Genomic DNA, 25,482 nt, shown 5'->3' on the forward strand with positions numbered 1-25,482 from the left:
TGGGAGTGACGAGTCGGACAGTTATGCTGTTACCTCCCCGAGGCAGGCACTTAGGCGGGCATGTGCAGGAAGTGGGCGGGGGCTCCTTGAAAGGCCATGTTTGGGGCCGGAAGTGGGTTGGAGGTGTGGCGGAAATGGTTGGGGATAGAAGAGAGCGGGAGGGGGCGGTTCCCGTTCCACCTCGGAGCCGGATGTTTGCCGAGCTTTGACAGGCGTGGCAGAGGGAGCAGTGCCCGAGCGCGGTGAGCTGCTGGGCGCGGGGTCTCCCTGGGTGGGGATGGGGAAAGGAAAAGAGCTGGCCAGGTCGTCCGAAGGGATGGGGTCCGGATGGGGAGGACCCGAGCAGATCCGAGGAGGGGAACGGGGGTGGAACTGGGCTCAGAGGCCTGGCCTTCCTGCAGGGTTTCTGCCACATTTTGGCGCCTGCAATAAGAGGACTTAATCATTTTCACTGCCTTCTTCCAGCCTTCCCCAGGGCAGAGTCCAGGCCGGGTCGCTGTTATCCAGCAAGCTGGCGCGAGGGGGAAATCTACCAGATCTGATCTGGCAAAGCACTAAGAACAAGATATTTGGGGGAAGTGTTCCTCCTTGCCACTTATTAGGCCACGCTTTCAGTTCAACTTATTTATTTTTTTAAGACGGAGTTTCACTCTTATTGCCCAGGCTGGAGTCTCGGCTCACTGCAACCTCCGCCTCCCGGATTCAAGCGATTCTCCTGCCTCAGCCTCCTAAGTAGTTGGGATTACAGGCGTCCGCCACCACGCCCGACTAATTTTTGTATTTTTAGTAGAGACAGGGTTTCACCATGTTGGCCAGGCTGGTCTCGAACTCCTGACCTCGTGATCCTCCCGCCTCCGCCTTCCAAAGTGCTGGGATTATAGGCGTGAGCCACTGCGCCCGGCCTCAGTTCAATTTCTTAATCTGTGAAACAGGATAATTGCAAAACGTAACCTGGGCTTTGTAAACCGTGAAGCTCTATGCAAACATAATTGTAGTTGAGAGTTGTAATTGCTGTTGTATTGTGGTGGGATTTGCAACTGGGAGGCCGATTCCAACATTGAGAATATGATTTCTTTTCTTTTTTTTTTAGACGGAGTCTCACTCTGTCGCCCAGGCTGGAGTGCAGTGGCGTGATCTCGGCTCACTGCAACCTCCGCCTCCCGGGTTCAAGCGATTCTTCTGCCTCAGCCTCCCAAGTAGCTGGGAGTACAGGCGCGGGCCACCACACCCGGCTAATTTTTGTATTTTTAGTAGAGATGGGGTTTCACCATCTTGGCCAGGTTGGTCTCCAAATCCTGACCTTGTGACACGCCCGCCTCGGCCTCCCAAAGTGCTGGGATTACAGCCGTGAACCACCGTGCCCGGCTGGTCCTCTCTTTCCTCACTGTAAAATGGGCTTAGTAGAACATGCCTCATCAGTGCTATTGTGAGGTTGAGTTTGTGTCCCCAGTTCATGGTCCTATATAGGCTCTCAACAAGTGTGGGTTCCCTTCTTTACTTAGGAGATGAATTAATTGGTTCAGTCATTCAACAAATGATAGCATCTACTATATATCAGGTGTTATTCTGAATAGACCAGAAGTTCTTAAACAGTGATTCTCAGAAGGTGTGTGAACCTCTTAAAATTGCATACATCTCCTAACTTTTCTAGGGAAAAAGTCCACACATGTTACCAATTTCAGAAAAGTCTACAGCTTCCTAAAAGTGATTGCCTAAGGTGATCCTTAAGATTTTTGCAAAGGTTTACCTGCTGAGAATGGAAAAATTAATCTCAGAGTTGGGTGTATTTTGCACAGAGTAGAGCAGGCTTGTGGGTGGCTGGTGTCTTAAACAGGCAGGATACTTCATTTCTACTACTTGATGTTAGAATTTCCCTGTGCTAGCTTCCTCACCCTCCCACTAAATGGGAGTTTAACTTCCCGGCTCGGAGAAGGTAACAGCTGTGGGTTGGGGGTGGTGGGAGGGGCCAGTCTGACTGGGAGTTGGGAACCACTGGGCTTAGTTATGCTGGGAAAGGAGGTTATGTGGGGGGGTTGAGGGAGGTCACGTCTGGAAGAACTGACAGCATAGAAGAACAGTCACTGGAAAAGAGGTGAAGTTCAAGTTCAGCTCCCTTTTAGATGGTGTCCTTCTCCCTCCTTCACATCTACCCCAGCTCCCAGCTGCTCCTTTTTTTTTTTTTTTTTGAAACGGAGTTTCGCTCTTTCACCCAGGCTGGAGTGAAGTAGCGTGATCTGAGCTCACTGCAACCTCTGCCCCCTGGGTTCAAGTGATTCTCCTGCCTCAGCCACCTGAGTAGCTGGGATTACAGGCACCCACCACCATGCCCGGCTATTTTTTTTTTTTGTACTTTTAGTAGAGATGGGGTTTCACCATGTTGGCAAGGCTGGTCTTGAACTCCTGACCTCTGGTGACCCACCCACCTTGGGCTCCCAAAGTGCTAGGATTACAGGCGTGAGCCACTGTGCCCGGCCCCGGCTGCTCCTTCTAATCCTGTTGTTCACTGCAGCACAAAGTATTTCTGAGCACTGGAGAATTATATTTCTGGGAGGCGCCGTTGCCTCTACAGAGGAGGAAATTTAGGCCCAAGTAGGAAAAGGACTTGCTCAGCATCTTTGTAGCTCACTGGCTTAGGCAGGATGATAATCCAGCTCTCCATACTACCTCATCATTTCATGGCATCAGCACCTACTGTGTGCAGAAAGACGTCTTTGGGATAGCTGGAGGTGGGGCTGAAGGAGCCCCTGGTCCCTGGGCAGTGACAGGCTGAATAGAAAGGGTGGAGACAAGGCTCTGGCCTGGAGGGGGTTGCTTTGAGCTGGATTCTGTCTTTATTACCCAGCTGGAGGTCGCTATGGGGAGCAGCTCCCACAGCCTCCTGGCTGGATGGCAGGAAGAGCATGTAGATATTGAAGGGTTGAAGGGTTGAAGGGTTGAAGGCTGAAGGGGAGTGAGGGAGCTGGGCTTTGGCGTCACTCAGAGAAATGCATTCCTGACCATGAGGGATCATCCTTTGTGTTCTTGGGAAGGGATTATATTTTGGTGGTAACCAGGGGTAGTGGATGAGGGCAGGAGACAGAGAGAGGGAGAGGAAGAGGGGTTTTTTGGGCTGTTTTGGCTGGTTGGCTTTGGCTTGGGAGCATGAAACAGCGTTACCACTCAATCCGTGTGGTTGCCCTGGTGATAGGGTGGCTGTTGCTAGGCACAGGGAGAGGGCTTACCATCCAGGGCCCTTGGCTGTGATGTGATGTGTGCAGGAGGTTGTCAAGTGGCCTCAGAGCCCAGAGTCTGTGGCTCCGGGATGGCAGCTCTCCCCCTCTTCTTCCTGCCCACCCCCAGGGCTTGTCTGCTCTCCTTATCTGCCCTGCTGATTCTCTGACCATATATGTCAGTTTTGGGGCTCCAGGAATGCAGCTGGACATGGAGCAGCCTCTTCCCTGGGGTTAGACTGAATAGGTTGAACTAAAAACTGCCCTCCCTCATGTAGGGAGCTTGTGGAAGGAGGAGGAGTTACTGCCCATTAGGGCTGAGGGCAGAGATGCCTACCCCCAGGCTGCATGCGGCTGCAGCCTTCTGGCCAGATTCCAGACCTGCAGAAACCCAGCTTGGTGGTCGACTCTGCCTTGTGCCTGCTGGAGCTGCTGTTCTGCTGGTCACCTCATCTCAGCACCCCAGACATCACGAGCATCCCCCTTTCCCATCTGCACCCTCCAGTCCTTAGGGCCGTCAACCTTTCCACCTTGAAACTGGTGTCAGGAGCGCCCTGCAGAGTAAGAGTGGGCTTGAACGCCCCTAGGAGCCTGCAGACTGTCTGCAGTGACTGGCAGGCAATTCCACATCCCCTGCTGCTAGTTCCTGTCCTGGAGCAAGCCCAGCTGGGCCCCTCAGCCATAGCCTTTTTTTTTTTTTTGAGACGGAGTCTTGCTCTGTCGCCTAGGCTGGAAGTGCAATGGCGCGATCTCGGCTCACTGCAACCTCCGCCTCCTGGGTTCCAGTGATTCTCCTGCCTCAGCTTCCTGAGTAGCTGGGATTACAGATGCCCGCCACCATGCCCAGCTATTTTTTTGTATTTTTAGTAGAGATGGGGTTTCACCATGTTGGCCAGGCTGGTCCTGAACTCCTGACCTCAGGTGATCCGCCCACCTTGGCCTCCCAAAGTGCTGGGATTACAGGCATGAGCCACGGTGCCCAGCATGTTCCTTAGATTCTTACAACATTTCTACCCCTGTAACTGCTAGAGCCTGGGAGGCTTCTGTGTCCAGGTCTTCTGAGGAGAGGGGCATGGACCTCTGCCCTCTACAGCTGGGACTGCATCACTGAGCCAGCTGGGTGGCAGGCGGCACAGGACTGGCACAGCTCTTCCCTCCCCAGCTGCAGGGCCTAGAGGGAGGCGCTGAGCTGTGCCATCCTCTGCCCCAGCTGTCTTTTCTGGCAACACGCCTGAGCCACGGAGCCAGGAGAACCCAGAGCTACGTGGAGCTCTTGGCGGGGATGAGGAGTGTTGAGGAATAGGGACAGGGAGCCTGGGAGAGGGAAGGGTGGGGGCAGGAGGGCACGCGGTGGAGGTCGCAGAAGGTGAAAAGAGCAGGTCACTGACCTGCCACCTGTCCTCCTCTCTCCCAGGTTTCTCTTAAGGTTCTGCAGGGCAAGGCTGTCGGGGACAGGCTTGGCCATGGATCCGCTCTCAGAGCTGCAGGATGATCTGACCTTGGATGACACCAGTGAGGCTCTGAACCAGCTGAAGCTGGCCTCCATCGATGAGAAGAACTGGCCCTCGGATGAAATGCCTGACTTCCCCAAGTCAGGTGGGCTGTGTCTGGTCTTAGGCAGCTACAGGCGCTTTAGAGGGGGATGCACTCCTTCTGCTGAAGGGAGACGCCAGGCGGGCAGGATGGGGCAGACCAGTCCCAGGTTTGGGCTGGGAGCACAGGCCTTACTGGGGGAAGGGCCAGACAGCATGCCTGTGGGGCACAGCATGGTGCCAGCCCCCTGGCTTGTCCCCTGACCCTGCTGTGTTCCTCAGATGACTCCAAAAGCAGCTCCCCGGAACCTGTCACACACCTGAAGTGGGATGACCCATACTATGACATCGCCCGGCACCAGATCGTGGAGGTGGCAGGTAAGCACACCCAACACTATTTTCCTAACCCTCAGAGCTCCTGGCCTCAGGAAGTCAGCCCTTCACACCACAGGGGAAGGGCCTCTCTGCAGTCTGACCCCTGGCCCTGGCGCTCCTGAGCACATGCACTGTTCTTTAAAAGTGCAGACTCGTGATTGCCATTTGATGTGCTCACCTGCAGCCACCTCCTGACCTATGGCCCCGTTGTCTCCACTTGCAGGGGGCATGTGGGGAGCCATGTGGCCTAGTGGCTTTGAAGTCAGAAAGCCCTGGGTTTGATCTCCAGCTCTGCTCTTTGAACTCTTAATTTCTTCCTTGTGGGTTACAATAATGAATGCATGTCAGGGCCTAGCCCAGAGTCAGAACACAGTTGGCCTTGAATAAGTAGCCCTCCCTTCCCCTCATTCTATTCCCCTCCTACCCCTCCACCCTAATGTTGGCTTTTCCACCCCATCAGTTACTGGGGAGGATGAGGAGTGCCAGTCCTTCCTGGGAAATCATAGCCCTAGGGAAGTCTGGAATGGGCAGAGCCTCTTTCCAGAAACGGGGAGGGGGCACACGGGCTCCCTGGAGCATCAGGTTCCTGGCAGATATGCTGCCCTGCTGAGAATGGGTACAGAGCCCTGCTTAGATCTCTGTCTCAGGGAGCTCCCTCCTTCCTGTTCATAAGGGGGGACCCAGAAGAAACCAGGAGCTGGGGAGTCAGGCTGATGAGGTGGTTGCTGCCCTTAGGGCCCCACTTTAGAAGGAGCAGCTGGAATCTAGGATCCTTTGTATTTTCCCTAACATTTGTCTGTCCTCGCTGGTGAGGCCAGGCATTCATAAGCAGGGTGGCAGCATGGCCCTGCTGTGAGGCATTGACGTGGGCAAGGAGAACCTGGCGGACACCGGCCCTGGAAGAAGCCTGTCCAGCCATGGGGGTGCTGGGCTTAGAGAGGGAGGGGGCAGTTGAGAGGATTGCCCCGAAGGTCAAACGTGTTTCCATGGTGTTTGTATTCTTGGCGCCTGCCCTGGTCTGGGTTGAGGGCCTTGGCTCTGGCCTCACTCGCCCCCTGCAGAAGCAAGGCTGAGAGTTTTTTCCCCAGTCTGGTCTGAATTGGGCACAGGAAAGTCAGCCTGAAGGTTCTGAACTTGACTGGAGTCTGGGGGGTACCTGATGTGAAGGAGTCTCTGTCCTGACATCATCCTGGCCTGTTTGGTCAAGGCAGAGCTGGGGGAGCCTGCCCCTCCCCACCTCCGTGGGTGACACCTCCTTCCCCACAACCCCCGCACAGAGCTGCAATTTGTTTCTATTTCCCCAGACTGCGATGAGCCTGAGGGGGCCCAGCCAGGTAGGTGTCAGTCCTGGCTCTCTGAGCTTGTTCTCTCTGGACTGCAACCTCTGGGGCTGTGGATCAGGAAGGGCTCTCGGTGGAGGCCAGATGGGGCTAGCTTAATTGCAGTCCCACCCTGGGGAGCTGGGAGCTGGTGGTGCCTCGGAGTCGGAAATAGCAGAAGATTTATGGGAGGCAGGATGGGGGTGGGGGAGGCTGTGTGGGGACACACCTAGGCTCCAAAGGGAAAGGAACTTGCGGGAGGGTCTGGCCTTGGGCAATGGCCTCTGAGTGGTGGCTCAGGGACCTTCTGGGTGATGGTGTCCCCATGGATGTACCTCCCTGATTGCTGAGAGGAGGCTGGATTGGCATCACCAGGCACTCATTTGATGAGACCGTGGAGATGTCCGGGAGAAGCCCTTGTAGGAAGGGAGGGTGGGTTATAGCCTCAGCTCCCCTGCAGCCCAACTCTCCCTGCTGGGAATAGTTGTCATGCCCAAGGCTCAGATTTGGCTCAGTCCCAGTGGGTTCTTTCCAGTGGTGTGCTGGTAAATGGCTCTCTGGAGAGGGGAAAAAAGCCATGATTTGTAGCGTTAGCAGTTTCTGCCTCCCAGATCTCTAGCTACCAACATAATGTCAACTGGCTTGCAAAATTCCTGACAATTGAACAGCTTAACAAATGTGTGAGCTGGCTGTAGCACATGACTGGCTCCATCAGCCCAGCCCTACCTCCCAGGTCCCAGGCCTGCTGGTCTGGTTGTGGGTGGGGCTGGTTTGAGGGGGCCCAGAATGCCTGGGGAGACCTGTTGGTGATTAACTCAGGGCCACCCTGGGAGAGTTCCTGATTGGTATCTGGGGAACACAGAGGCCTCCTTCTCAGGCAGCTTGTCTCTCCCTGGTGCTTTGCACAAATGCTGCCCCTCCCTCCTCATTGAGTCTTCTCCCCAGTGCTCTGGAGACACTAGAGCTGCCAGCTCCTTTGTCTTTAAAGCTCCTGGGCAGGGCCAGGCCTTTGGCTCAAGCCTGTAGTCCCAGCACTTTGGGAGGCCAAGGCGGGTGGATCACGAGGTCAGGCGTTCGAGACCAGCCTGGCCAACATAGTGAAACCCCGTCTCTACTAAAAATTAAAAAAAAAAAAAAAAAAAAATTAGCCGGGCATGGTGGCGGGTGCCTGTAATCCCAGCTACTTGGGAGGCTGAGGCAGGAGAATCGCTTGAACCTGGGAGGCAGAGGTTGCAGTGAGCCAAGATCGCGCCACTGCCCTCCAGCCCAGGCAACAGTGCAAGACTCCGTCTCAAAAAAAATTTAAAAACTCCTGGGCAGAAGTTGGCTCTGATCTGAGATTAGGAGGGGTAGTTTTGAGCTTCTTTCCATGTGCTCCTTGTAGCAGCAGCTGCCCTGCCTGCTGGCAAATACCAAGCTACCCAAGGACTTGGGCATTGGGACCCCCACTCCAGGAAGCTGGAGGACAGGGGCTAGACCTGGTGTTGCCCATCCTCTCATTCCTCGCCTATCTGGGAGTCTCACCATCTGACCAACCCCCTTTTTACCCACATCTTCATCCTGGCGTCATTCAGTGTACATTCACAGAATCCTGAAACAACACTTTGGGAGGCCGAGGTGGGTGGATCACTTGAAGCCAGGAGTTTGAGAGCAGCCTCGCCAACATGGCGAAACCCCGTCTCTACTAAAAATACGAAAAAAAACTAGCCAGGTGTGGTGGCAGGTGCCTGTAATCCCACCTGCTCAGGAGGCTGAGGCAGGAGAATCACTTGAACCCGGAAGGCAAAGGTTGCAGTCAACGGAGATCGCGCCACTGCACTCCAGCCTGGGTGACAAAGAAAGAACCCTGAAATGAGACTTGTAGTCCGCATTAGGCATTCAGTAAGGAAAAACACTCCTCCCCTCCTTCAAGAAGCTAACAGCCAGGCTGGGTGCAGTGGCTCATGCCTGTAATCCCAGCACTTTGGGAGGCCAAGGTGGGCGGATCACGGGGTCAGGAGATGGAGACCATCCTGGCTAACATGGTGAAACCCTGTCTCTACTAAAAATACAAAAAATATAAGCCGGGCATGGTGGTGGGCGCCTGTAGTCCCAGCTACTTGGGAGGCTGAAGCAGGAGAATGGCGTGAACCCGGCGGGGTGGAGGTTGTGGTGAGCCGAGATCATGCCACTGCACTCCAGCCTGGGTGACACAGCAAGACTCCGTCTCAAAAAAAAAAAAAAAAAAAAAAAAGAAGCTAACAGCCAACTGAGCGTGGTGGCTCAGTAATCTGTAATCCCAGTGCTTTGGAAGGCGAGGTGGGAGGATTGCTTGAGGCCAGGAGTTTAGGACCAGCCTGGGCAACATAGTGAAACCCTGTCTCTACAAAAATAATAACAATAAATTAGCCAGGTGTGGTAGCCTGTGCCTGTAGTCCTAGCTACTTGGGAGGCTGAGGTGGGAGGATCCTTTCAGTCCAGGAGTTGGAGGCTGCAGTGAGCTATGATTGCACCACTGCACTCCAGCCTGGGTGATAGAGCAAGATCCTGGCTCAAAGGAAAAAAAAAAAAGATTACAGTCTAGTGAAATGGTTCTTAAAACTGGTCACAGTCCACTTTGCAGCTATGAAAGGTATCCCCAGGATAGGAGGGATCTCTTTGACAGAAAAAAAAAAAAAAAAAAGTGTGGCCAGGCACGGTGGCTCACACCTAGTAATCCCAGCACTTTGGGAAGCTAAGGCTGATGGATCATGAGGTCAGGAGTTCGAGACCAGCCTGATGAACACGGAGAAACCCCGTCTCTACTAAAAATACAAAATTAGCTGGGTTTAAGACCGGGCGCGGTGGCTCACGCCTGTAATCCCAGCATTCTGGGAGGCTGAGGTGGGCGGATCATGAGGTCAGGAGATCGAGACCATCCTGGCTAACACAGTGAAACCCCGTCTCTACTAAAAATACAAAAAATTTTCCGGGCGTGGTGGCGGGCGCCTGTAGTCCCAGCTACTCGGGAGCCTGAGGCAGGAGAATAATGTGAACCCGGGAGGCAGAGCTTGCAGTGAGCGGAGATCGCGCCACTGCACTCCAGCCTGGGCAACAGAGCGAGACTCCGTCTCAAAAAAAAAAAAAAAAAAAATTAGCTGGGTATGGTGGTGCATGCCTGTAATCCCAGCTACTCAGGAGGCTGAGGCAAGAGAATCGTTTGAACCCAGGAGGTAGAGGTTGCAGTGAGCTGAGATCACGCCACTTCACTTCAGCCTGGGCGACAGAGTGAGACTGTCTCAAAAAAAAAAAGTGCACATGCTTGTAATATTTGTCATATAACATCATGGAGGTGCTGTGTCTGCTGAGCACATTGGTGGAGCCCTGGTTCAGAACCCAAAGCTTCCCACTTACAAAGTGCTGTGGCCCGCCGAGAGGAGGCACCACAGGCCTCCAGCCCTCCCCCCAACAGCTTCCCTAACCAGTTGCTACCTCTTAAATTTTAGACCCAGGGGTCTCACAGACTTTCTGCCCTGGCTGAATCCTCAAATCTGCCAGCCAATGAGGCCTGCCTTGCTGCCGGTGCAGATGTGAGGAGGTGCGGGGACTCATGGGCTGGAAGGAAAGATTCTTTTGGTAGCCCCCATGGTCCTCGAGCATTTACCCCATATCCTGGTTATTTCCTCTGCTTAGAAGGAGGTAGGCAGATGAGGCCCCCTCTCCCCAGGCTGGTGGTAGGCATCTCTGGGGTTTCTGAAGCTCCAGACTGTAGTGAGACTGGGCTTGCCAGTCTAACCCTTTGTCCCTGGCCCCTGCCAGTCTGTTTTTCCTTCCGCTGTCAGAGCCAGTGGGAAGTGAATCAGAGCAGGCACATAGCCCCAGAGCCACCCCCAGCTGGCCTCCGGGATCTCAGCACCTCAGGATCTAGGCTAGGGTATGAAAGAGCAGGTACCACCTGGTCCTTCAAAACAGACCTGCTGGGATGGAGCTGCAGCTCCTCTGCAGACAAGCTGGTAGAGGATTCTCTACTTGCAAATCTGGAGACGTTCTGTCCTGAGCTTTGGGAAACTCACTGTCTGAAGCAGTCTGACCCATAACCAAAGCATAATCAAGAACAAACACAGAGGCCAGGCGCTGTGGCTCATGCCTGTAATCCCAATACTTTGGGAGGCTGAGGCGTGCGGATCATCTGAGGTCAGGAGTTGGAGACCAGCCTGGCTAGCATGGTGAAACCCTGTCTCTACTAAAATACAAAAATTAAGGCTGGGCGTGGTGGCTCACGCCTGTAATCATAGCATTTTGGGAGGCTGAGGCGAGCAGATCACCTGAGGTCGGGAGTTTGAGACCAGCCTGACAAACATGGTGAAACCCTGTCTCTACTAAAAATACAAAAATTAGCTGGGTGTGGTGGGGCATGCCTGTAATCCTAGCTACTCAGGATGCTGGGGCAGGAGAATCACTTGAACCCGGGATGCAGAGGTTGCAGTGAGCCGAGATCGTGCCATTGCACTCCAGACTGGGTAACAAGAGCGAAACTCTTTCTCAAAAAAAAAAAAAAAAAAAATTAGCCTGGTGTGCTGGCACCTGCCTGTAGTCCCTGCTACTTGGGAGGCTGAGGCAGGAGAATCTCTTGAACTCAGGAGGTAGTGGTTGCAGTGAGCCCAGATCACTCCACGGCACTCCAGCCTGGATGATAGAGACTCCATCTCAGAAAAAAAAAAAAAAAAGAACAAACACAGAAATATAACTAGAACCAGACATCCCATAGTTTAATGGTGACCTGTGATTTTGTGCAGGCTACCAAAACATATTGAATACCTGCCACGTGCCGGACATTGGACTAGTACTGGAGACCGCAGGTGCCGTGGTACGCAACTGTAATCCCAGCTACTGGAAAGCTGAGGCAGGAGTTCAAGACTAGCCTGGGCAACATAACAAGATTCTGTCTCAAAAAATTGTTTTTAATTAAGCAGGTGGGATGGCATGTGCCTGTAGTCCTAGCTACTCAGGACATGGGAGGCTAAAGCAGGAGGATTGTTTGAGCCCAGGAGTTCAAGGCTGCAGTGAGCTACAATTATGCCACTGCACTCCAGCCTGGGCGACAGAGCAAGACCCTGTCTCTTAAAAAAAAAAAAAATCAATCACAGCTTGCCAGGAGTAAACAAAGAAAAAGAACAAACAAAGACAATGAAACACAGCCTCTGTCTTTGAGCTGCTCACAAGCCTGTCAGGGAGACAGGTACATAAACAATTCTACAGGAGAGCGAAGGGTCGGGACAGTGATGGGTGACGGTTTATGCTGGGAGCCATGAAAAGGGGCAGCTAACCTGTCTGGGGAAAGAAGGCGAGGACACAGGTTTCCAGGAGGCGATTATGCCTGCATTGAGTCTTAAGAGTTGGTGGGGGCCCTAGAATATCTTCATGATAAAGGATAGAATGCTTAGAAACCTACAGAAGTCAATCAGAGCCAGTGTCATCCATAATTCTAGTAATAAGCTGGGTGCAGTGGTGCACACCTGTAGTCTCAGCTACTTGGGAAGCTGAGGTGAGAGGATCACCTAAAGCCAGGAGTTCGAGAACAGCCTGGGCAACACATTGAGACCCCCATGTCTTCTCTTTAATTTTTTTTTTTTTTTTTTTTTTTTTGAGACGGAGTCTCGCTCTATCACCCAGGCTGGAGTGCAGGGGCGCAATCTCGGCTCACTGCAAGCTCCACCTCCTGGTTTCACGCCATTCTCCTGCCTCAGCCTCCTGAGTAGCTGGGACTACAGGCGCCCGGCACCATGCCTGGCTAATTTTTTGTATTTTTAGTAGAGACGGGGTTTCGCCGTGTTAGCCAGGATGGTCTCGATCTCCTGACCTCGTGATCCGCCCGCCTCAGCCTCCCAAAGTGTTGGGATTACAGGCGTGAGCCACCGTGCCTGGCCGAGACCCCCATCTCTTAAAAAAAATTCTAGTAATAAAATCAGAAAGCGATTGTCAGTGGTCAGAAATGAGACATGACTGTTTAGTAATCAGACTGATTTCCTCAGTGGCTCAAACATGCTGAGAAGGTAACTTCAAGAGGCTTTCCAAATACACACTGCTCAGCGGGGGTGCTTATGGAAAAGTGTAGACTCATAAGATGACTATTTGGCAAGATCACAAATGCTTTAATGAGCATTTTTTAAAAATTGGGTAAGAGCCAGGCGCGGTGGCTCATGCCTGTAATCCCAGCGCTTTGGGAGGCCGAGGCAGGTGGATCACGATGTCAGGAGTTTGAGACCAGCTTGGCCAACATGGTGAAACTCTGTCTCTACTAAAAATACAAATATTAGCCAGGCATGGTGGCAGACGCCTGTAATGCCAGCTACTCAGGAAGCTGAGGCAGGAGAATCGCTTGAACCTGGGAGGCGGAGGTTGCAGTGAGACAAGACTATGCCACTGCACTCCAGCCTGGGTGACAGAGTGAGACTCCATCTAAAAAAAAAAAAAAAAATTGAGATAAGAATCACATAACAAAATTCATGAGTTTGCAGTGTGCAATTCAGTGGTATAATATTTAGTGCATAATGTCATACAATTATCACCTCCATCTAATCCCAAAACATTTTCACCACCCATACCCATACCAAACACTGTACCCACTAAGCAGTCTGTCCCTATCCCCCCTCCTCCCAGTACCTGGAAACCACTAATTTGCTTCCTGTCTCTGTGCATGTACCTATCTAGACATCTCATGTAACTGGAATCATAGACTTGGTGGCCTTTTGTGACCGGCTTTCATTTGGCATAATGTTTCGGAGGTTCATCCACATTGTAGCATGTATCAGTACTTCATTCCTTTTTATGGCCAAACAGTATTCCATTGCATGGATTAACTACATCTTTTATCCGCTGATGGACATTTGGGTTGTCTGCACCAAGCATAACTTTTTTTTTTTTTTTTTTTGAGACACTCTTGCTCTGTCACCCAGGCTGGAGTACAGTGGCACCAGCTCAGCTCACTGCAACCTCCGCCTCCCAGGTTCAAGCAATTTTCCTGCCTCAGCCTCCCGAGTAGCTGGGACTATAGGTGTGCACCACCACACCCAGCTAATTTTTGTATTTTTAGTAGAGATGGGGTTTCACCATGTTGGCCAGGCTGGTCTCGTAACTCCTGACCTCAGGTGATCTCCCTGGTTCAGCCTCCCAAAGTATTGGGATTACAGGCGTGAGCCACCACGCCTGGCCGGCATGACTTTTTAAAAAGTGATGTTGGCTGAGTGTGGTGGCTCACATCTGTAATCCCAGCACTTTGGGAGGCTGAGGCAGGAGGAGGCCAGGAGCTCAAGACCCAGCCATGGCAAGATAGTGAGATCTGTCTCTACAAAAAATTTTAAAATTTCACCGAGTATGGTGGTGCTCACCTATAGTCCTGGCTACTTGGGAGGCTGAAGCAGGAGGCTCTCTTGAGCCCAGGAGATTGGGGCTGCGGTGAGCCGTGATTGCACCACTACATTCCAGACTGGGTGAAAGAACAAGACCCCATCTCAAAAAAAAAAAAAAAAAATCACTTTTTTTTTTTAATACCCCAGCTCAGTAGCCCTGAAAGCAAGCTGTCCCTCTCTTCAGTGGCACACCCTTGCATGCAGGAGGCTGCCCGGAGGTCTGTCTGCATGGGCACTCTGGCCCCTGTGGTAACTGGCTCAGATCAGCAGGACTGGCCCCTTTTCACCCCACTTCTTTTGGTTCCCCTTCAACCCACTGCGCTCCATCTTTCTCCACACCTAGGAGATGACAAGTATGGGCGGAAGATCATTGTGTTTAGTGCCTGTCGAATGCCCCCCAGCCACCAGCTCGACCACAGCAAGCTCCTGGGGTGAGTACCTGCCGGGAAGTGCGTTGGGGCTTTGCCCAGATCCCCATTGTAGCCTAATGCCACGTTCTTTACTGTCCCTCCCTGCCTGTGGGTGCTAGGCCACCTGCCTTAATGCCTCCCCTCTTCTCATGAAGGAGCTGGTTATATTTAGGGGAGAGCACTGGATGAGGAGTCAGACCTAGTTTCTAGTTATTGAAGCTGGGTGACCTTGGTAAGCGTCTTTAAGCCTCGCTTTCCTCACCTTTCAAAAGGGATCATAATATAGGCCTCTTTCCTTGTAGGAGTGAGAAACAGCACATGAAAAGGAAGGACTTTTGTCCAGATGTGAGGATTGACTGTTACAATCCTATGGTGTTTCTGAGATGGTTGCAGTTGTTTATTGTTTATAGGACTCATTAGTGTTGTCTTATTTTGTGCCTTTGGTGTCAGTGGTTTCTGTACCGATGTGGGTTCTGGGAGCCAAACATATGTAATAGCTCTGGCTGGTCCAGACACGTCCTGATTCATGTCTGAAGGCTGGTTGAATGCTGAGGCTTGAAAGACCCATTTATGGTTGAGCCAGCTCTGGGCCCATAGGCGAGCAAACTCACTTCCTGCCACTGTCCTCGGGGTGTGTAGTAGAGTGAGACCATCTTGCCCTTCTTTCTGTTTTCTTGGCAAATTTTAGAAAGATGCACTTCTTTCCTGACCAGTTTGAAGCACTCTCTGAAATGTAAAATCCTGGCACTGTCCCAAGCAGCTCTTTGAGATCCTGAATGGTTGCATGCGAGCAGGAGGAGGTGTGGGCTTAGGGACAGACTCAGAGGGCAGCTGCAGAAGGAGAAGGGCCTGAATTTGGAGTCTCAGCCAGTCCTGGCAAGCCAGGGCCACAGACTGAGTCTTCCAGCGCCATCTAGGAGTTCTATCTCTCTGGCCTTCTGAACCCTCTTCCCACTGCTCTTTACACAAGGCAGGCAGAGCCTTGTCCAAGCCCGCTGCGCGGCCCCGCCAAAATGGGCAAGAGCTTGGCCTGGGGCTGGTGGAGGCACATGGCCTTTTCTCTAGTTCTTTCTGTGTCTGATGTACCAGGTGACAGCCTCCTGCCCATATAATAAGTGAAGTGGGAGGAAGTCGGTGGATGGGGGTGGAAAGCACCTGGTTTTCAGGAGACAGCTTGCTGGGGAAGGCCACACCCACCGCGGGGCGTCCTTGGCTTCAGGAAGTCCTCGACATCAGCTGCTGCTTGTCCTCCATCACTTCCGTCCTGGTCACAGTCCCTGCTGAGGGCAGCGGGGTGCTTCCATCATGGAGCACTTTGTCCCATTTTCAGTCAGATTATCTCAGATGTGGCTCTTGCCAGCTTCCCACCCAGATCCGGGAGGTTGAAATACAAAGTGCCTGAGCGCCACTGCACTCCAGCCTGGGCGACAGAGCGAGACTCTCAAAAAAAAAAAAAAAAAAGAAAAAGAAAGTGCCTGAAGTGGCTGGACGCAGTGGCTCATGCCTGTAATCCCAGCACTTTGGGAGGCTGAGGCAGGTGGATCATGAGGTCAGGAGATCGAGACCATCCTGGCTAACATGGTGAAACCCCGTCTCTACTAAAAATACAAAAAAAGATTAGCCGGGCATGGTGGCGGGCGCCTGTAGTCCCAGCTACTCAGGAGGCTGAGGCAGAATGGCATGAACCCGGGAGGCAGAGCTTACAGTGAGCCAAGATTGAACCACTGCACTCACTCCAGCCTGGGCGACAGAGCGAGACTCTGTCTCAAAAAAAAAAAAAAAAAAAAAGAAAGTGCCTAAAGTTTGGAATCAAATTCAGAAGACACATTCAATTTCACCTCTGCACCTCTTGCTAGCTGCGTGCCTTGGGGCAGGTCTTTTCCAAGCCCTGTAAAAATGAGACTTGTGGCTGGGCGCCCAGCGGCTCATGGCTGGAATCCCAGCACTTTGGGAGGCCAAGGTGGGTGGATCACGAGATCAGCAGTTTGAGACCAGCCTGACCAACATGACCCTGTCTCTACTAAAAATAAAAAAATTAGCCAGGCTTGGTGGCGCATGCCTGTAATCCCAGCTACTCAAGATAATCCCAGCTACTCAAGAGGCTGAGGCAGGAGAATTACTTGAACCCGGGAGGCGGAGGTTTCAGTGAGCCCAGATCGTTCCATTTCACTGCAGCCTGGGTGACAGAGTGAAACTCCATCTCAAAAAAAAAAAAAAAGTTCGGGTACGGTGGCTCACGCCTGTAATCCCAGCACTTTGGGAGGCCGAGGCAGGTGGATCATGAGGTCAGGAGATTGAGACCATCCTGGCCAACATGGTGAAACCTCATCTCTACTAAAAACATAAAAATTAGCTGGGCATGGTGGTGTGCACCTGTAGTCCCAGCTACTCAGGAGGCTGAGGCAAGAGAACTGCTTGAACCTGGGAGGTAGAGGTTGCAGTCAGCCTGGGCAACAGAGCAAGACTCTGTCTCAAAAAAAAAAAAAGAAACTTGTGCCCACCTCCCAGGGCTGTTGTGGGCATTAGTTAAGAACATACGACCTGGCGCGGTGGCTCACGCCTGTAATCTCAGCACTTTGGGAGGCGAAGGCGAAGGTGGGTGGATCACAAGGTCAGGAGTTCAACAGCAGCCTGACCAACATGGCAAAGCCCTGTCTCTACTAAAAATACAAAATTAGCCGTGTGTAGTGGCGTGCGCCTGTAATCCCAGTTACTTAGGAGGCTGAGGCAGGAGAATCACCCGAACCCGGGAGGCGGAGGTTGCAGTGCACCAAGATCATGCCATTGCACTCCACCCTGGGCAACAGGAGTGAAACTCTGTCTCAAAAAAAAAAAAAAAAAAGAATATACATGAAATCCATTGTGTACATTTTAAAAATATTATAATTAGAGAGTTTAGAAAAATATACGTAGCCATAAATAAAAAAATATATAGACAACTGTGGAAAAAAAAAAGGTCTCCCACACACCCACCACCTAGAGAGAAAGTTACCGTTAATATTTTTGTGTAGTCATTTCCTATTTTTTCTATAATGTATATGGAACTCTATAGTCAGTTTGGTATCTTTTTTTTTTTTTTGAGACCGAGCCTTGCTCTGTCACCCAGGCTGGAGTGCGGTGGCATGATGTTGGCTCACTGCAACCTCCACCTCCTGAGTTCAAGCGATTCCCCTGCCTCAGCCTCCCGAGTAGCTGGGATTACAGGCGTGCACCACCACACTCAGCTAATTTTTGTATTTTTAGTAGAGAGAGGGTTTCATCATGTTGGCCAGGCTGGTCTTGAACTCCCGACCTCTGGTGATCTGCCCGTCTCTGCCTCCCAAATTGCTGGGATTACAGGCGTGAGGCACCACACCCAGCCTGGTTTTGTATCTTACATAACATTTTTTTCTGAGCATTAAATATTCTTCAAAGATACCTTCTAAAAAACATTTTATTGACATCTAATATGCTGACAGAAAAGTGAATAAAACATAAGTGTACTGTGTGAATTTTCAAAAACTGAACACGTCTGTGTCACTCACACCCTACAAAGGGCATAACCACTGTTCTGACATCTGACTTCACAGATTCATTCTGTCTGCAGAAATGTCCTGTGAGCTATTCTATTTATGGTTCTCACGTGGTTGATTTAACCAATTCCCTGCTGTTGCAGTTAGCTTGCCACTAGATTTTTTTTCCTCCATCATAAAATGGGCCATGAAGAACAGCCTTCTACAAAAATGTTTCGTTCATCTCAGATTATTTCCTTAGGACAAACTCCTAGACATATTTTTACAGGGTCAGAGAGTATGAGCATTTTATAGCTTCTGATAAACATCACTTTATTTCCCTACAAAAGGCCATAACGTCCGTCGGTGGATGAGAATGTCTGTTTTCACTACAATCTTTGCTATTTTTGTAGTTGCAAAATGCAATCTCTTTATGCGACAGCTCTTTGTAAACTGCAGTGCTCAGTGTGGAGAAGGGGTAAATGACCACGTACTGGGGATCCCAGCATCAGCCACCCCATGCCTGCCTGTGCTGGCCCAGCCTGGCACCCACGGGCCAGTCTTGAGCATACTCTCTCTGGGTTAGGTCAAGCTCTGACCACTTCACCAGGCTTCTCTCCTTCCCTGCCTCCCCTTGGAAGTCCTTAGCATTCTGCCTGCCCAGCCGCCTAGCCTGGAGTAGTGTCCCTGTGGGAGCCTAGAAGCTTTTTGGCCAACTAGAAAGAGGGCTCTATGGCCGGGCGCGGTGGCTCATGCCTGTAATCCCAGCACTTTGGGAGGCTGAGGCGGGCGGGTCACCTGAGGTTGGGAGTTGGAGACCAGCCTGACCAACATGGAGAAACCCCGTCTCTACTGAAAATACAAAATTAGCTGAGCGTGGTGGCGCATGCCTATAATCCCAGCTACTTGGGAGGCTGAGTCAGGAGAATCTCTTGAATCCGGGAGGCAGAGGTTTCGGTGAGCCGAGATCACGCCACTGCACTCCAGCCTGGGCAACAAGAGCAAAACTCCATCTCAAAAAAAAAAAAAAAAAAAAAAAAAGGGAGCGGGCTTTACACACACTCCCCTCCCTTTCCCCAGTTCTTGTTCATTCCGTCGATAACTCTCAGTGTGCTCAACACCAGGTGTGTATATGTTTGTGCTGAGCTGGTAGATAGCGTGTCATGAGCATAATAGGGAACCAGAGGAGTTGGGGCTCTTTGGTCCACTAAAGGCCTAGTGACTGGAGCAGGTGATTCTCTGGCCACCCCATCCCCTTTCATGGGCACAGTGTTTTACTGCCAGCACTGGAGTTCATGTGTAAAAGGCAAAGCTGTCCTGTGGTCAAGAATGCAGGCTTTTGGCCAGGTGCAGTGACTCATGCCTGTAATCCCCCAGCACTTTGGGAGGCTGAGGTGGGAGGATTGCTTGAGGCCAGGAACTCAAGACCAGCCTGGGCAACATAGTGAGACCTGTCTCTACAAAATAAAAAACAGAAAAAAGAGCCAGGTGTGGTGGCTCACACCTGCGGTTCCTGCTACTCAGGAGGCTGAGGCAGGAGGATAGCTTAAGCCTGGGAGGTCAAGGCTGCGGTGAGCTGTGATCGCGCCACTGTGCCCCAGGCTGGGTGACAGTAAGACCCTGTCTCAAAAAAAAAAAAAAAAAAAAAAAAAGCAGGCTTTGGTGTTAGACACTTCACTTCCAGGATCTACCACAAGCTATGTGACCTTGGATCAGCACTTGACCTCTCTGGTCATTGCCTTCATTTGTAGGATGGGGATTACATCAGCCTCAGTTATAAGCAACGTATGAGCTAATGTATGTGAAGTGCTTGGCAGACACTAAAAGCTTAATATTGAGAAATGGTGACTGTCATCATTATTATTGATTCAGAGAAATCCCTGATTCAGGGGAAACGTCATTCCCCTTTTCACTGCAGGCCTAGGCGGGCCCGGGTTACGGTCCTGGTCTCCTGACATCTAGTTCCTGCTCAAGAGTGAGAACTGTTATTATTATTACTATTATTGAGACAGAGTTTCACTCTTGTTGCCCAGGCTGGAGTACAGTGCCACAATCTCTGCTCACTGAAACCTCCGCCTCCTGGGTTCAAGCAATTCTCCTGCCTCAGCCTCCCGAGTAGCTGGGATTACAGGCATGCACCACCATGCTCGGCTAATTTTTGCCTTTTTAGTAGAGATGGGGTTTCACCATGTTGGCCAGGCTGGTCTTGAACTACTGACCTCAGGTGATCCACCCGCCTTGGCCTCCCAAAGTGTTGGGATTACAGGCATGAGCCACTGTGCCCGGCTGAGAGCTGTTATTACTATTCTCATTCCTCTGCCCAGCCTCTACCCTAGGCCTCCTCCACAGGAACCTGGTAACTGATTATGAGCCAGAACAGACTGTGCTAGGGGAGGGCCCATGGGGAAGGGGCTGTGACATGGTGGGAGACTCCTGGGGCTGCTTTCTGTCTTCGTGGGGCCACCCCTGTGCACAGGGCAGGCCTGAGCAGGGTTTTTCCCTGGAAGGTACCTGAAGCACACCCTGGACCAGTACGTGGAGAGCGACTACACTCTGCTGTATCTGCACCACGGCCTGACCAGCGACAACAAGCCCTCCCTCAGCTGGCTCCGCGATGCCTACCGGGAGTTTGACCGCAAGTGGGTTGGGGCATGGGGCCTCTACAGTCAGATCCAGAGGCAGCAGCTCTGCCAGCTTCCAGGCTGCCCTCCACTTGGGCAGGAGCTTATTCCAAGGCAGGGGGTGGTGGGGGCTGCCGTCTACGTCAACGTAAAGAATCTGCAGTCAGATCACCCTGGGCTTAAAGCCCAGTTTCTTAGCTTATTCGCACTCTGACCTCTTGTTTGACTTAACCTCTTTGAGCCTCCTGTTTTCTAATCTGTAAAATGGGACAGTGATGGCCCTTACCTCGCATGCTGGCCATGCGTGTTCAAATCAGAAAGTATTCACTGAGGCTGGGTGCGGTGGCTCACACCTGTAATCCCAGCACTTTGGGAAGCTGAGGCGGACGGATCACTTGAGGTCAGGAGTTCGAGATCAGCCTGGCCAACATGGTGAAACCCCGTCTCTACTAAAAATACAAAAATTAGCTAGGTGTGGTGGTGGGTGCCTGTAATCCTAGCCACTCAGGAGGCTGAGGCAGGAGAATAGCTTGAATCCGGGAGGTGGAGGCTGCAGTGAGCTGAGATCACACTCCAGCCTGGGTGAAGGAGAGACTGTCTCAAAAAAGAAAAAAAAAAAGTATGCACTGGGACCCTAGCGTGCCGCCTGTCCCACCACACCTGCTCCTGAGTTGTCCCTTCTGCCTCTGCAGGTACAAGAAAAACATCAAGGCCTTGTACATCGTGCATCCGACCATGTTCATCAAAACTCTGCTCATCCTCTTCAAGCCCCTCATCAGGTGAGCGGCCACGGGCAGGGCTGGTGGTCCTGGCTTGCCTGGAACTCTGAAGCTGGGAGGCTGGGCAGCCTGGGGACCACCAGGTGCGGCTGGGCTTCGGTCTGAACTGGGTGGGTGTTGAGGGGAGAGTGGAGGCCACCGGAAGCGGGCCCCCACAACCCAGGCCCTTTCTTCCACCAACAGCTTCAAGTTCGGGCAGAAGATCTTCTATGTGAATTACCTGAGCGAGCTGAGCGAGCACGTGAAGCTGGAGCAGCTGGGGATCCCTCGCCAAGTGCTCAAGTGAGGCGGGTGCGGCGGCTGGGGGCTCGTGAAGCCAGGGTAATGAGGACGTGTGTCCTGATTCAGAGACCGCTTAGGGCTTAGGCAGAGCAAGCCCATGTCCCGAACCTCTCCCAGGTCTTTGCTTTCTGCTGTGGAAAGCGGAGTTGTTACGGAGATCGCATGAGATGATCCTCCTGACCCGGCGTGGTCAATGCTTGATTGAATTGCAAAGCGACTCCAGAGCCAGGCAAGGCCTGACCCACCTCCCTCTACTCCTGCAGATATGACGACTTCCTCAAATCCACACAGAAGAGCCCCACGACAGCCCCCAAGCCCATGCCCCCACGGCCCCCACTGCCCAACCAGCAGTTTGGAGTCTCGCTGCAGCAGTAAGTATGAAAGGTGGCTGGGCCGCGGGGGGGCTGGAAGGGCTGCAGGCCCGGCTTACCAGCCTTGTTCCCACAGCCTCCAGGAGAAGAATCCAGAGCAGGAGCCCATTCCCATTGTGCTCAGGGAGACTGTTGCCTACTTACAGGCCCACGGTGAGTGCCGGGCTTGCCTCCTCACCAGCCGGGTCTCCCGGCTCCCTTCAGGAAGCTGGGGAAGCTGCTGGGCAGGCCAGTGGGAGGTCCTGCAAGCCTCAACGCCCCCACCCAGCCCTGCCTAGAACCCCAAGACAGAGAAGGGGCAGGGAATCCAGCCGGTGCCCAGTGCTCGGAGGCTCACCAGGCCCTACTATTTCCCAGCTCTCACCACCGAGGGCATCTTCCGGAGGTCGGCCAACACCCAAGTCGTCCGGGAAGTGCAGCAGAAGTACAACATGGGTGAGCAGCCCTGGGCTGTGGCAGGGCCATATGTGTGTGACTGGTAGGGGGCTTCTCTGCCCTCTGCTGCCCTGTAAATGAGGGTCTCAGAGTCTCTTCCTGCTGGAGGTTTCCGTGGCACTTCATGTCACATAAGTCCTACTTCTGCCAGGCCTGCTGCCTCATCGGTCGGGCTCCCGTGTCCTGGGTATAGGCACATTCAGAGGCAAGGAATAACGGTGGGGTGTGCCGGGCCCCACTTCCCCAGATGGCCGGAACCTGCATTCTCTGGTCACAGAGGAAGAGGGAGGCAGGTGTCAGAGGGCTCCCCTGGGAGGGGGGGCTTATGCAGGGTCCAGGGGCAGTCAGGCAGTGCGGCCTGCGTTGTCTGCAGATGGGTGCTGCCCTTCAGGCTGTGCCGAGCTTCTCTCACGCTGCCCCCACCCCAGGGCTGCCTGTGGACTTCGACCAGTACAATGAGCTGCACCTGCCAGCAGTCATCCTCAAGACCTTCCTCCGGGAGCTTCCTGAGCCCCTGCTCACCTTTGACCTCTACCCCCATGTGGTGGGCTTCCTCAGTGAGTCCCCCTCTCTTCTGTTGGGCCTGGGGCTGGACTTGGGGCAGGTGTGCTGCAGGCTTTCGGGCCTAGGCGCCTCCCAGGGAAGACTGCTAGGGGGTCTCCCCTCTAGCCTACGTCAGAACGTCCTGAGCCAGCCCAGCCCAGGGCCCCTATAACCCGGGCCTCCTTTCCTCATAGACATTGATGAAAGCCAGAGGGTGCCAGAGACGCTGCAGGTCCTCCAGACGCTGCCCGAGGAGAACTACCAGGTGCTTCGTTTCCTGACTGCTTTCCTGGTGCAGGTGAGACCTTGGACTTGGCCTCTGGGGTGAAGGGAGGGGGAAGGAGGAGCTGCCGCCTCCTCTGTGCCCTGGTCATGGTTGCTGGAAGTGGGAGGCAGCATCTGTGGCTTCCTGCTGCAGTCCCTGATTCCCTCCACAGATTTCTGCACACAGTGACCAGAACAAGATGACCAACACTAACCTGGCTGTTGTCTTCGGCCCTAACCTGCTGTGGGCCAAGGATGCGGCCATCACCCTCAAGGCCATTAATCCTATCAACACCTTCACCAAGTTCCTTCTGGATCACCAAGGGGAGCTGTTCCCCAGCCCGGACCCCAGCGGGCTCTGAACCTGGCCCCTGCCCCACCAGCCCCTTCTCTGGTAGCCCGGGTTTGGACTCTTCCTCCTGGCATCAGGGGCCATGAAGCCCCCTGGAGAGAGATGCTGGAGCCGCCCATCAGGCATGCTCTCTCCCACCTCTGTCCAGCCCGCCTCACGGCGCTGGCGGCCTCGCTGTTACCAGAAGACGTTTTTTTTCGCCTTACACTTCTCACTGCCTCTCTGGACACCTGGCTTGTGCTGGGCTCTCCAGAACTGGGCTTGGCTCTTCCAGCTGGAGAAGGACTGAGTCCCAGTAACCCCTTTCCTGCCTTTTCCTGCCTCTGTTTCCCTGGCAAGTGTGGATGAATCAAATGACTGCCGGCTGGGCTGGTAGCAGGGGCCAGTCCTCCCTTCTTGATTGCTGGGAATGAGCAGCTGAGCTCTTTGGTGTGGACACCGCCCCAAGCTGAGGTGCTTCCCTATCTGGTAGGCTGTCCTGCTTTGCAGAAGTCCCACTGCATGAAGGTCTGAGTGCAAGCACCCTTGCTCCTGTACTGCCACCAGCAGCGCAGTCTGGGGTATTTCCCCTGCTGAGGAGTGACAGGGCTGGAGCCTGTGTCTGCTTTCTGCCTCCTTCTCTTCCACACATCCTGGGTCAGACTTTCCCAAGTGATACTGCCCCTGGGGTGTCCTAACCCCTTGGTTCTGCAGGGACTGGTAGCTTGGGTGACACGGCTCAGAGTCCCAGCATCCACTTGAAACCTCCCTCTCCACCTCCCCACCCCTGAGAGCTACAGTGTGCGGTGGAATCAGTGACCGGGCGGGTCAGCCTCTCCCCTCCTGGCCTCCTTTCCCACACGGGCAGATCATCAGCCTTCAGGTTCTTGTGGACCTGTCTGTTACGGAGTCACACTGGACCCTGCCCCGGCCAGAGGTGACTCAGTGCCTCAGGATCTGTGTGACTCCTTCCTCCAGCTGGGGGACTCTTAAAGGGGCTGGGGTAGAAGCTAAGAGTGCCCATAGAAGGGGCAGAGATTGTGCTGATAGATCAGTCCAGATAGGTGGGTTCTAGCAATTTCCCCAGGGGATTAAGGGGCTCTAGGGCCACCTTTTTTTTTTTTTTGCTGAGATGGAGTCTCGCTCTGTCACCAGGCTGGAGTGCAGTGGCGCGATCTCGGCACACCTCTGCCTTCTGGGTTCAAGTGATTCTTCTGCCTCAGCCTCCTGAGTAGCTGGGACTATAGGTGCATGCCACCATGCCCGGCTAATTTTTGTATTTTTAGTAGAGACGGGGTTTCATCATGTTGGCCAGGATGGTCTCAATCTCCTGACCTCATGATCTACCCACCTCGGCCTCCCAAAGTGCTGGGATTCCAGGCGTGAGCCACCGCGCCCGGCCAGCCCTGTTGTCTTTCAAAGAACCTCGGCCCCAATGATGGCTGATCTCTCACTCCCACTGTCTCGTAGAATTACACTCCTTCCTGGGGACCCCTCTTCCTGCAGCCTTGTCCTTGGGGAGTACAGGGAAGTACCTGCAGTGACCCTGCCCCCACGACCTTGGCCAGGCAGGACAATTCCAGAGCCCATACTGTGGGGATCCTCACTGACCAGCCCAGCCCCATCTGCAAGCCAGGCTGGGCCTGGGCATAGCTTCGCTGGGCTCTCCCAAGACCATCAGCAGCGCATCCAGCCCCCTGGGGCCTGGGCTGCTGCTGATTCTTCATCAGTCCCTTGGTCTCTAGCCTTGGCCAGGGCTGCTCTGCTCTCTGCCCTCCTTTGTGTATCAAGTGTCGCTCACAGCCCCATTCACTGGGGAGCCTTTCGGATCTATTTGGTCTTTCTCATGCCCCCCACTGGTCTGTACCCCAGGGAGGGGGCGCTTGTACTGTGAATCCAGTGTTCACATTCACACTTAATGACTTCCTTGGCACCAATCATGTATTTCACCGTTTGCACTTTTTGTATTTCAATAAAAATGGAGATGCAAAACTGCCTATCTGGATGTTGGGGAAATGAGTGGGGTGTGGAAGTTAGAAACTGGATGGGAAGTGTGGTGCGGTGGAGGAAGGGGAACAGATGGGGCCTCAGGAAGTCCCCTCCCCAGTCCGTCTGCCGCTTCCTCATCTTGTGCACTCGAGTGGTGATGAGGG

The 25,482-nt window shown here is 53.1% G+C and overlaps 1 protein-coding gene across 2 annotated transcripts; it reads left to right on the forward strand.

Annotated features, from left to right (window-relative positions):
• Nucleotides 1-25,321, forward strand: ARHGAP1 (Rho GTPase activating protein 1). Of its 2 annotated transcripts, NM_001131430.1 has the most exon segments (14): nt 202-242; nt 4,624-4,805; nt 5,024-5,119; nt 14,146-14,233; nt 20,211-20,342; nt 21,017-21,103; nt 21,287-21,385; nt 21,649-21,756; nt 21,819-21,909; nt 22,114-22,191; nt 22,620-22,748; nt 22,929-23,032; nt 23,172-23,570; nt 24,429-25,321. In NM_001131430.1, coding segments are annotated over 11 exon segments (1,128 nt in total). In that variant the 5' UTR covers nt 202-242; nt 4,624-4,672; the 3' UTR covers nt 23,016-23,032; nt 23,172-23,570; nt 24,429-25,321.
• The last annotated feature ends 161 nt before the right edge of the window (nt 25,322-25,482 follow it).

Source organism: Pongo abelii, chromosome 9 (genome assembly GCF_028885655.2).
Source record: "Pongo abelii isolate AG06213 chromosome 9, NHGRI_mPonAbe1-v2.0_pri, whole genome shotgun sequence".
Taxonomy (NCBI): domain Eukaryota; kingdom Metazoa; phylum Chordata; class Mammalia; order Primates; family Hominidae; genus Pongo; species Pongo abelii.

Excerpts from the sequence above, each read along its gene's own strand:
- ARHGAP1 (XM_009246390.4), top strand. The coding sequence starts at position 97 with ATGTTTGGGGCCGGAAGTGGGTTGGAGGTGTGGCGGAAATGGTTGGGG. Across the intron at positions 4,806-5,023 it reads GCCTGACTTCCCCAAGTCAG|ATGACTCCAAAAGCAGCTCC; the intron begins GTGGGCTGTGTC and ends TGTGTTCCTCAG. Across the intron at positions 22,749-22,928 it reads CCATGTGGTGGGCTTCCTCA|ACATTGATGAAAGCCAGAGG; the intron begins GTGAGTCCCCCT and ends CTTTCCTCATAG.